General features: G+C 33.6%; 1 protein-coding gene across 1 annotated transcript; it reads left to right on the forward strand.

Moving 5' to 3' along the window:
• Nucleotides 1-3,477: 3,477 nt before the first annotated feature.
• LOC140830617 (anaphase-promoting complex subunit 2) lies at nucleotides 3,478-12,237 on the forward strand. The gene is made up of 16 exons (XM_073194021.1): nucleotides 3,478-3,971; nucleotides 4,590-4,676; nucleotides 5,492-5,720; nucleotides 5,954-6,222; nucleotides 6,495-6,566; nucleotides 6,755-6,996; nucleotides 7,391-7,807; nucleotides 7,983-8,184; nucleotides 8,289-8,403; nucleotides 8,539-8,621; nucleotides 9,257-9,376; nucleotides 9,697-9,785; nucleotides 9,883-9,964; nucleotides 10,337-10,525; nucleotides 11,515-11,583; nucleotides 11,792-12,237. Exons 1-16 carry the CDS (start codon nucleotides 3,735-3,737, stop codon nucleotides 11,912-11,914), a joined length of 2,625 nt encoding a protein of 874 aa, XP_073050122.1. The 5' UTR covers nucleotides 3,478-3,734; the 3' UTR covers nucleotides 11,915-12,237.
• Nucleotides 12,238-12,355: the final 118 nt, after the last annotated feature.

The following is a 12,355-nucleotide window of genomic DNA, read 5'->3' on the forward strand; positions in this document are numbered from 1 at the left end:
ATCGTCTCACGGATCATAATCGATGAGACGGCTCAACCCTACCCATATTTACAATAAAAAGTAACACCACTAACATAAAAAAATAATACGTTTTCATGAGTGACCTAAATAAGATATCCGTGTTACAAATATGACCCGTGAAACCGTCTCATACAAGTTTTTGCCATTATTTAAACTACTTTACCTAGCGACTGTAAAAATGTCAAAACGATAGAAAAGAACGTAACAAACAAAACGATTTTTATCCACACCTATAACCAACACACTTACAACCAAGAGTAGTTGCCTATCAATCAATTGAAACAAAACTCGACCAATATTCTCTTTTCTTTCACTGTACAAAACAGTGAAAGAAATGTTTTAAACAAAAAAAAAAAACAGTGAAAGTAATACAATAAAGAAAGATAAATTAAATAAGAGAAAAACTATACAGAGCACATCTGTTTCATGCAAAAAAAAAAAATAAAAAAAAATTGATTAGCAAAGTGAATTGACATGTACCAAAAGTAGTCGAAGGTAGCTGCTTTTAAGCAACGATCATTTTTTTTAAAATCTTTATTTTGTTTTAAAAAATGAAATTTGCCCCCGTGAAGTATATCTGTACCAGGCGTTGGCCACCGAGCAACTCCTCATCCACTCGGACCTAATGTAACGAAATTCAAGATTGGAAGTCAGTTTGTTTGGTTTAAATTGCCGCATAGACGCGCAGAGGTCTCAAAAATCCTAAGATTTTAAGAAGAAATATTTCAATATAGTTCATCATGTATGATAGAAAGATAAATATAAATGATGTTTCAAAATTATATATACATAATTTTAGAGATGTGCAGGTGTCTACAGACTCCTTTTTGGCAGTGCAAACAGTCATTTTCAATCGAGAGAACCTTGGCTATACTGAAGTTTGTGCAGCAGAGATTATGCCCATGCTAAAGCAGCCAGTGATTTCAGAGATTGTATATGTTCGTACTGTCACCAATAGAGTAGTTCATAATATTGCTTATTTTACTTATTCATCCCATTGATTTTTTTTTTTTTTTTGGGTAAATAGAAAGTTTCTTCTTGGTCGGATAGGTTTGTTAACGGATGACTCAAAGTAATAAAATTAAGAGTTTTTCGGTATATATAATATATCTGTCGGTCACCCGATTCACAGTACTTTTTCTATTATTATTAATTTTGATCCCACTGGTGGGCTACATTTAATGACGAATAAAAATATTCAATCTTATTTAGGAAATTTATATAAATAATACGACAATGCCAAAAAAAATTTGTAATGATGTAAAGATTAGTCGTCATTTCATGATATGAATATGAAACATCAAAAAATTATTACAAAAATAAAATCTTTATATTTATTATATGTGTAATATATCTCAAAGTATGGAAGGATTTATATCTATAGTTTTTGTAGGCTATTTAATCGAATTAAAGACTGATATATAAAGTTTCATATATATTTATTCGTGAGATTGATAAATCATATTTATATTTATAATAAAAAATAATATTTTTTTTACAAATATTTTAAATAAAATATCTATATATATATATATATATATCACATCGTCTTATTTGATAAAAGAATTTATGATTCCTCATATTCAGTGCTTAAAGTTTCATCACCATTATAGATTTTTTCATAAATATTCTGACAAAATTAGACATGATTTGTCACATCATAATTGAATTCTTGTATTATCTTCCATATCTTATCATTTTCAAAAAATCGAGCTTTTATTTTGACGAGTAATAAATTTTGTAGTGAATGAATTTTTTTTGTGATACGCAATCGTTTGGTCTTCTGGAGAGAGTGTGTGTGTGTGTGTGTGGCGGCTTCATTTACAAATTGAAAATCTTGTGTAATTGATTTAGTTTTAGATGGTAATTATGAAACATAGATAACTAATAGATATCATTTCTTTTTACTTTTTTTTTTATAGAAGATCATTTAATATTAAATCGGTATATTGACCGACATTATAATTAAAAATAAAAACATGTGGTTAAGGGTGATCATAAAACCCGAAAAACCAAAAAAATCGGCCGAACCGAATAATTCAATTTAAATGGTTCGTTTTATCGGTTTTTTGGTGGATTATGGTTTTAAAATTTTTGAAATTCTGTTTTTCGGTTCAGTTTTCGGTTTTAATCCCTCAAAAAACCGAATAACCGAACCGGTCATATTATTGTTAACTATATGATTTTTGATGTATAATGGGCCATATTATTGTTAAATATAAGACCTTTTATATATATATATAAATTTTTGAAAAAAACTATGATTTAGATTTTAAAGATATAATGACGTATAAGTTCATTTCTTAACAAATTTTAGCTAACCATATATAATCGACCGTATGAACCGAACCGTATTACAAAAAAACCGAACCGAACCGTAATAAAATGGTTTGGTTTTGGACTAGAGATATTCAAAACCGAAAATCTAAAACCGAAAAACCAAACTGTTATAGAGTAAAATCGGACCAAACCGACCGTTGTCCACCTCTACTTGTGGTTATAGAACCCTAAATATAATTTTAATGTTATTTGGCGTGATAGGTTTGGTTTGATTTGGTTTATGAGTTCTTTCCATTTCTATATTAATTTTAAATATAAATAAATTAGAGTGAGTCTCATATGAGACCGTCTCACAGATCATAATTCGTGAGACGGGTCAACTCTACCCATATTCACAATAAAAAGTAATACTCTTAGCATAAAAAGTAATACTTTTTCATGGGTGACCTAAATAAGAGATCTGTCTCACAAATACGACCCGTAAGACCGTCTCACACAAGTTTTTGTCAATAAATTATATATCGATGCCATTTTTTGACTAAATACTTAGCATAGCACTAAAAAAATAAATCTAATAGAAATCATGGGATTCGAATATTATAATAATATCTCACAATGCTATATTTTGATTATTGTCTTCCTCTTTCCTAATATTGGCAGGTATTGGCATATATAGGGTGAGACGGTTTCATGAGTCGTATTTTGTGAGACATATATCTTATTCGGGTCATCCATGACAAATATTACTTTTTATGCTAAGAGTATTACTTTTTATTGTAAATATCTACAGGGTTGACTTGTCTCACATATAAAGATTCGTGAAATCGTCTCACAAGAGACCTATTCTGACATACAATTCATGTATATGTATCAATTCAGTATAATTTAATGTATATGTATTATATTTTTTTGGTTATGTATAAATAGTTAATTACGTATAATTTTTTTTTTTTCTTATTAAATTTGCATTTGTGTGGTATTATTTTATATCTGTGGTTGTCTAAAAAAATGGGGATACTATGTGAAGAGAGTAGTTTGGGCCTTCCAAAGTCCAGATACTGGGTATTGGACGACTCTATCTATATTGGGCCTTAAATCATGGGTCAGGGATTTAATGTCGACCCGCCCCGAACCCCAATAAACAGAACCATATGCGGGTTATGACTTACGAACAGGGAAGACAACGGGTCCAGGATTAACCTGTACTCCATCGTTTACTTCAGTCACGGTATTGCTCGCACTGTTTGAAGATAAAAATGGCGGTAAATTATTGTAAGATCTTACTGCGGGTTACACTGTCCAAGAACGCTCTTCAGAAACTCTGCTGATCTGTTCCCTACTTGATAAATAATTTCCTTTATTCGAATCGATCGAGCTCTTGTTTCTCGGCTTAGGGTTTCCCCCTTTTTTAATTTTTTATTTTTGGGCGTGAAATGGAGGCAGCGATGAATTCAGCATCGCCTGTTTGCAATTTAGCTATTTTAGAGTCACTCAGTGAAAATTTAATCGATGAAATTGCGAGCTGGAACGCATTTTGCTTTGAGACAGAGGAGCTTCTAATGGGTGCTGGCGATTTATCATATGCGTCTGAGTTCAGTTTACATGTCAGGAATCTATGCAGCAGTGGCCTTGAGTCATTGGTCGTGGAGCACTTCCTTTGTTCTATGGAGGTTTACGACGCTTTCTCACTTGTGCATTAAATTTATTTAGCAGTTAGTAATTTTTCTTCTTCTTATTTTGATTTGGAAATGCTTTTGTTTTCTTTTGGATTTACATGCTGAGTTATGTTCAGTTATGGAAGTTTTAGTGTTAAGCTCTTATCAGTTGCAATTTTGAGACAAAAGTTTAAGGTTTTGTGTAATTCATGTTAATAGTTGAGACAAAGATTGTGCATAAAAAAATGCTACAAAATGGGATTCAGTTTTCTTGTAATCGTTCTTTTTCCCTTAGATTTTTTCCATATTCCTCGGCATACAGCTCAAATGAAACTGAAGAATTTGGATTGTACTTATTCTAACTCTATAGATGATAAGTATTGATCCTTAAAAAATTTATTCTGACAAAATGGTGGGGTAGTTAAGAAGAATATGTTATGTATATTCTTGCTAATAACTTGACGACTTACAGTAGGACCCTTTTTTGCATCTTCATTTTAGTTTTTGACCTCTATTTAAAGCAATTATGCATACATCAGCTAATGTGACTTATCTCTTTGAATGAACTATGGTGATACGTGCTAAAGCTTTGTTTTGTTTTGTTTTGTTTATATTATTTTTCTATTGCTGCAGGAAAACTTTGAGAAAAAGGGGGCATCGAGGTTCTGGATGCATTTCGATGCCTACAGAGAGTTTGCAGCGATAAATATGGATGATCCAGTATGCGTGCCAGTGATCTCTTAGTTTGCTTTTTCTTTTCTTTGTTTTCAATTTCATTTTCTTTTTAATGCGTCGAATGTTTTAAATATGGTGTCTATGCACTTATTTTAAGACTAATGACAAAAGGAAGTTCAAATGAGTATTTAGCAATTGCCATGTTGCCTTCATATAGTTTTTGAGGTGTAGGTCATCATCCTTCAATTACTAAGTTCCTTAAAGTTCCAATCGTAGATGATATTATTTTTCTTTGTCCCGACGTTGAATTTTCATCTTGATTCATCATTTTTGCTATGGTTTGTTTCTTTCTCATGAGAATTTCAGTGAAGTGGCTTTGATAATCATCCTAATGAATTTGACCCACTAACAAGCTGAACACTAATGAACGATTTCAAGAATGTTAAATGTTTATTATCTTGGTTAGCAACATAATAAATTTCATTTAAATATAGATGAGGATATAATAGGGGATAGAGCACAATGACATGGGTTCCGTATAGCTGACCCAAGTTTTAGTTTCCCTTCACTGATTTAACAACCTGCCCTTTACATCTTCAGTCTTGGGTCTACTCATCTAAGCTGGAAATAGATCTTATGGTTTATATACGCTTTCTGAGTTACCTTGAAAAGCATTGTCCTGGACAATGTATTTGCAGTGTTACGTTATGGTGCTGTTCCTGAAAATTGTAGGTAACACTATGGTTATCTGGGAGTTGATGCATACCACTTGATTCATGAAGGATTAGATTAGCTGAGATGTGATTTACAACTCCTCGTTAGTGTTTTTGGCAATCTGGTTCTGACGAGCGTTGAAACAGGATCAGCAAGGTGGGATGCAGGAAGTACTGCATAAAGCTTTGGCATTTATATCATCTGAAAAACAATACCAGGAGAAGTGCTTGTTATTGTTGATTCGTTCTTTAGAGACAGACAGAGAAAGTAAGTCAATGGATCAAACTCCCGATGCCAAGCGAAACCACCTACTCTCAAAGTATCAGTTATCTGTGTCTTCTATCCTGATGTCCAGTCTTCCTCGGCATTTCCCAGGTATGAATTTATACATGTAGCATGTCCAATGAAGCATAATTTGTGCAATGATGGCTTTGAGGTTTTTTAAATGACAAATGAAGCTTAAAGATTTTTTAAACTATATTCTTAGGCGTACTTAAGATTTTTTCAACTCCCTAATTTAAACTATGGCTAATCAGTATAATGACATATGAAGGTAAAAGATATTTTATGTTATTAATTTTTTTTATTTCTGTTAATTATATTCATAGATGTACTTCACTGGTATTTCAAAGGAAGATTAGAAGAGTTAAGTGCAATGACAGCTATAGGCGATGGTGAATTTAAGGTAGATGATGGAATGGATATGGACTTCAAATCAGGGGAAATTGATAGTGATGGAACTCATCTGCGAGAAAATATTTTGGGAAACAACAATTTTGTGAGGAATGTTGGCATGGTTGTTCGTGATCTTAGGAGTCTTGGCTTCACCTCAATGGCTGAAGATGCCTATGCGTCAGCTATATTTCTTCTATTAAAGGTTGTAAGTGTGTAGTCACAATATTCATTAGCAAAAGCAATGCCCTCATAATGTTCTAATGATGTAACTGTTTTGGTCGATCTCAAAGAATGATGCTAGTCTCTTCTGCTTTTTTAAGATCTAAATTCCTATATCCAAACGTAGACAGTGACAACATATTTGAACGTGTAAATTGCAGCATCTTAATAAATCTCTTATGATCTCCTTTGTTTGTGCTTCTCCTTTTAATTAATATTCTAGTTCTCATTGTTTTGTTGATGTTTTCTGGACAGACCAAAGTACATGATCTGGCTGGTGATGAATATAGGTTTTCAGTGATAGATTCCATTAGAGGATGGATACAGGTAGTTCATTATAACTGATACTGCTTCATTTTTCACATACCTGGTCAGAATCCACACTATCTTGCTGTAAATTTTTATTACACGCTTTGGAATTTTAGTGAAGTTTCTGTACTAGTTCTGAAATGAAAATGATATTCATGGTTTGACAATGACATGTAACAACTCAAATAGAGAGTTATGATTTGCAGGCTGTGCCCCTTCACTTTTTGCATGCCCTTCTTTCTTATCTTGGAGATTCTAAAAGTTATGAAAGCCAAGCTGGTCTGAAGTCTCCTTTGGCCTCTCATCCATCTTCTAGATTTTTTGGATCTGGGCCTCCTCCTGAGGAGCTTATTAGATGGCAGCTGCGCTTAGAGTATTTTGCATACGAAACACTACAAGATCTAAGAATTTCCAAGCTTTTTGAAATTATCGTAGATTATCCAGACAGGTAAATTTCCTCTATTGCACAATAAACTTGATTAGGCATAATTTAATTTTGTACTTTATCATACTTTCTTTCCTTATTGAAGTTAGCAGTCCTCTTTCCTTATTGAAGTTATCAGTTAGTAGTCAGTAGCTTTGTTCAGTACATTTGAGTTTGTTTAGATATATAAAAATTTAGGGAATTGTTAAAAGTTAAATAGAGGGTATTGCCTTTCTTTATCGGAAGCAACTCTAACAACATATTTTTGTTGGATAAATTAGTAAAATGTAAATAGAGAGGAGCTGTGCAGCGTAAATCTCAATTCTAGCAAAAAATAAAGTTATTTGATATCTTGCAACTGTAATTCTGTAAAATTTTGTTGTCCATGCCTTTTCATCTCTGTTTTATATTGTTCCAGTTCCCCTGCTATTGAAGACTTAAAACAATGCCTTGAATACACGGGGCAGCATTCAAAGCTTGTTGATTCTTTCATTGCTTCTCTAAAATATCGATTACTTACTGCCGGTGCCTCTACCAATGATATACTGCACCAATATGTTTCAACTATCAAAGCCCTTCGAACAATTGATCCAGCTGGTGTATTCCTTGAAACTGTTGGTGAACCAATAAGAGAATACTTAAGGGGAAGGAAGGATACCGTTAAGTGCATTTTGACAATGTTAACTGATGGGACTGGTGCAAATCCAAGTGGAACAGGAAGTACCGGGGACAGCCTTCTTGAAGAATTGAATAGAGATGAAGAAAAACAAGAAAATCCTAGTGTTGATGATGATTTCAACATCGATGACAAGCAAGCATGGATAAATGCACAAAGGTAACCTACCAAACTCTAACGAGTAAAAATATACAGAGGTGGATGATTTATTTATCCATTTATACAGTTGATCAAGTGAGTACTGATTTAGGCCGTAGGATAAGAAAGTGGTGGCCGCTTTTTCTTTTAAAAATTTAAATTCTTGACATGCTATTATGATTATATGTCATTTAAGTTGGGAGCCTGATCCAGTGGAGGCAGAGCCCTTAAAAGGTGGCAGGCATAGGAGGAAGGTTGACATTCTTGGTATGATCGTTGGTATAATTGGTTCCAAGGATCAGCTGGTTAATGAGTATCGTGTTATGCTGGCTGAAAAGCTTCTGAATAAATATGATTATGAAATTGATTCAGAGATTCGAACTCTGGAACTTCTCAAGGTGGTTCATACCATCTTTTACGTTTATTCCTACTTTATATTCATTTTATTTTCTGTGTTTTAGCTGATATACAGCTACTCTTTTGTTTTTGTTGTGGAATGCAGATTCATTTTGGGGAGAGCAGCATGCAGAGGTGTGAAATAATGCTCAATGATCTTATCGATTCCAAAAGGACTAACACAAATATAAAAGCTACCATTAAACAACAATCTAAACCAGGTTTAACTCTTGCTGTTATAGATTCTCTGATTTGGGATTGATAATGTTACATATATATATTCGTGGATATATTATATGAAATGGTATGTTATAATCTTAAGAGTTTTGATGATAAGATGTGCTTTTAAAATGTAGTTGCTGATGAGGGAGAGCACGAGTTGTCCATGTATAATCTCAATTGTACCATCATCTCGTCAAATTTCTGGCCACCTATCCAGGTATCCAAACCATGCCTTACTTTATTGAACCAGACACATCATTCACAAGCTGTTAAAATAAAAATAAAAATATTGTTTTGTGTAATCAGTGGTTGCAACAGAATTTAAGGATGCTAGATTTTAATTTTTGTTTGTCAATACTTGCTCTACTGGAGAACAAGCAGTTTCCTAGGATATGATTCAACTTTCTTCCCTATTATATATTTAATCTTCCATTTTTCTCGTCTCTTTCATTTCTCATTTGGACTGAACAAATATTTAATACTGGGAAGATATTTTCTGCTGTTATTAAGTGAGCAACCCCTAGGTTGTTTTAGTTGAGGGATCTCTTCCTCGATAAATCATATATGACTATGATGTTAGTGTCTTAAAAACTTATGCTCTACTCAAAATGTTGATGGAGGCGCTGCAAAGAAAAAAGCAAACATCAAAGTTCGTAACATAATTTTTTCCTTTATGGTGTAATCCCGTTAGATATATTTAATTTAAACCTACTGCTTTGGAGATACTCGGCCCTCTTAAAGATTTTGTTTCTGCGCTGTATTATCTCATTAAATCTTTCACTATGTAGAACCTATTTTGTTGAAGTTTGTGGAACAATAATTTGTTTTCTGTGAATGATGCACTTATTGCAGGACGAAGCAATAAAAATTCCTGAACCACTGGACCAGCTTCTAAATGATTATGCTAAAACATATAATGAAATCAAAACCCCCCGTAAACTCCTTTGGAAGAAAAATCTCGGTACTGTCAAGGTTAGTTCCTTCTTGGTTGATGCAGCATTTTATTGCAATATATTTTGCAGCTGTTAACTTGGGCTTTAAAGTAACATTTGTTGGCTATGTAGGACATCTATTATTATGCTATTTCCAAGCCATTTTGCTTGCTATTAGTGTGAAATGACGAGAAATCAACAACTTAAAAATTTGTCAAAGAATGTGGAAACCTTCGTCTACCCTTGCCCACACAGTGTTGATATTATTCTACCTATTTGAAATGTGTATTGATAGTTTTCTCTTATTTTTGCTATCTCTCATCTTTTCCGTTTACTAAGTCCCTTTTTTTTTCTTTTCAGTTGGAGTTGCAGTTTGAAGATAGAACTTTGCCTTTTGTTGTCACACCTCTTCATGCTTCCATTATCTGTCTGTTTCAGGATCAAACAAGGTGACCGAGCAGTGAAAAGTTTTTATTAATTTTTCGTTCATATTATCATTTTAGAGTTTCATTAAATATCTGTTGATTGTGTTTTTTGTGCTTTTAGTTGGACTCCCAAGAGTCTTGCTGCTGCTGTTGGTGTTCCAGAAGATGTCTTAAGTAGAAGAATAACTTTTTGGATAAGCAAGGTTGCTTGCAGGCCCATCATTCTGAACATTGCTTAACAATTCCCCCATGTTCAAAATTGGTTGTTGAACTCGTTGGGATTTTATTTGATTTCAATTTAATATTTATTAATGAATTGTAATTTTTAGAACTCCTGACTAACTATAAAAGTCGATCATGACTTTGATGGTTGTTTTTCTTTGCGCGCTATCTATTTCACATCGAGAACAGTCGCCACTTGTGCGCATTTGTTCTTTTAATTTCAAGATGGCTTAGCTCTTCCCTTTTGTTTGAAGTACACACAAAATTGTTAAAAATGAAAGGAAATGATTCTTAACAATTGTTGAGCGATTTACGCATTTGACTTTTTTTTGTTTGTAATTTCTTGTAAATAGGGAATTGTAGCAGAGTCAGCCCAAGATTCTGGCGACATTACATATACTCTGGTGGAAGGCTTGGCTGAAGGTGGAAAGGCCGGGGTTAACTGTGGTAGCTGTGAAGAAGTTCTAGTGGGTGATGAGGAGGGAGAGGGATCTGTAGCTTCTGTTGAGGATCAACTGCGTAAAGAAATGATGGTTTATGAGGTATATGGTTGGAAAATGATTTAGGACATGCATTTATATGTATGTACATGTATATATTTATGGGCCAACCAGTATGACAATTAGTTTCCAATCCGAAATGCAACTATTATACGAAAAAAATGTCACACCTTCATCTTATCCCATACGAAATGTATTTGTCAAGGATAAAAGTCTGCCAATCACATTTTCTTTTACATCACAAAAAAGTCGGGTCATTTATTTACATTCACCTCCCCTACACTTTATATATTTGACACTTACCTCTTTTATTAAGTGTGAAAATTATAATATGTCAAGGGTGGTGAACCTCTTTTATCAAGTGTGAAAATTATAATATGTCAAGGGTGGTGAATGTCAAATACATAAAGTGTAAGGGAGGTGAATGCAAATCATCCCCAAAAGTTTTATCAAATCTTTTGGCTGTTTGTTTCCTTACTCTTCGAAATGCCCTTAATTATCTCACCTCTTTCTATTGAGTATTGAGACACCTATGCGTTCTTTCCATTGCGGTGCAAACAGACAGGACCTATACTTCTGTTTCCACTGCACTGTTTCTCTTAAATATATTGTTTTGCCAACCACTCTCGTTAACGGCATGTAAAACTTGTCCAGAGAATATATGTTGTGAAACTAAACTGGTAAGTTTCCTTCCATTGTGATTCTTGTTGCTGAATAAAGGAGGAGAATTCCAGTAGTTTGATAGCTGTAGTAAAACTAGCCATTCTTATAATCATAGATTTGCTCAAGTAGAACTGAGATGAGATTTATACAGTCCACTCCAACCAGTTTGATGTAGTTTCATTGTAAGAAATGAGTATTTTATAATGGATATATTCCTTGAAAAGTCCTCAGTTTTCACTGATTTACAGGTGGGCTGTGTATGTTCTTCCAAGGGACCATTCTTTATATATTTATTGTTATTCTCGTCATATTCTCTCAAGTATTTTTCTTCCAAACTCACTGTAACTGCTCAAAAAATATCGTCGCAGAAATTTATTATAGGGATGCTTACGAACTTTGGCAGCATGGCCTTGGACCGGATCCATAATACCCTCAAGGTAGTCATGAATTTTATCAGTATATTTGGTTCCCTTTCTCTTGTATAAATGATGTCACTTGTGTGCGCATATATATGCATGAAAATAGATGCGATATCATGTGGAACAAAAGGTCTCCAGTGATATATATAGTCTCTGGTGATATATGAAGGATATGATAACTGATATTTGAAGGATATGATAACTGATAAAGATAACGGCTTCGCAGATGTTTTGCATCGGCGATCCTCCTTATGACAAATCACTCCAGCAATTGCAAAGCTTCTTGGCTGGTCTAGTCAGCGACGAGAAGCTAGAACTTAAAGATGGAATGTATTTCTTGAAAAAGTAATATAGTAAGGTACCATCACACTCTTACATCTCTTATTCCTTCCTAGTGAGGGGGAAAACAAACAGTAAAATCACAAGTTTGGTTATCAAAGAGGCTAAAATCATGGTACGAGGGGATGTTAATTTCTGTTTGCCCCTTGAACTGTAGCTACTGAACATGTAGTCGGAGACGGGCACACAAAAAAATTTAAAATATTTTGTATACAAGTGCTCTCGTCGTCCTTGTTCGTTATCATCCATTCTAAGGTTCTACTCAATTTTAGGGTCTACGTTTAAATGTATTGTGCTGCGTTATACCAATAGGTTATAGAAATAGGAAACATACGATCTTCTCGGATTTTTCTTATGTTAATTTAAAAATACAAGACAATATTTTACGGGGAAGAAAGTAGAGCAAATGGTATAATGGTGTTCCCCAGTTTGTATGATTTTTCAAATCCCG

The sequence above is a fragment of the Primulina eburnea genome, chromosome 4 (genome assembly GCF_022965805.1).
Source record: "Primulina eburnea isolate SZY01 chromosome 4, ASM2296580v1, whole genome shotgun sequence".
Lineage (NCBI taxonomy): Eukaryota > Viridiplantae > Streptophyta > Magnoliopsida > Lamiales > Gesneriaceae > Primulina > Primulina eburnea.

Bases quoted from the DNA above. Each gene is read 5' to 3' on its own strand.
- LOC140830617 (XM_073194021.1), top strand. From the start codon at position 3,735: ATGGAGGCAGCGATGAATTCAGCATCGCCTGTTTGCAATTTAGCTATT. The intron at 9,377-9,696 runs GTTAGTTCCTTC...TTTTCTTTTCAG, and splicing joins AAAATCTCGGTACTGTCAAG to TTGGAGTTGCAGTTTGAAGA. The intron at 9,786-9,882 runs GTGACCGAGCAG...TTGTGCTTTTAG, and splicing joins CTGTTTCAGGATCAAACAAG to TTGGACTCCCAAGAGTCTTG.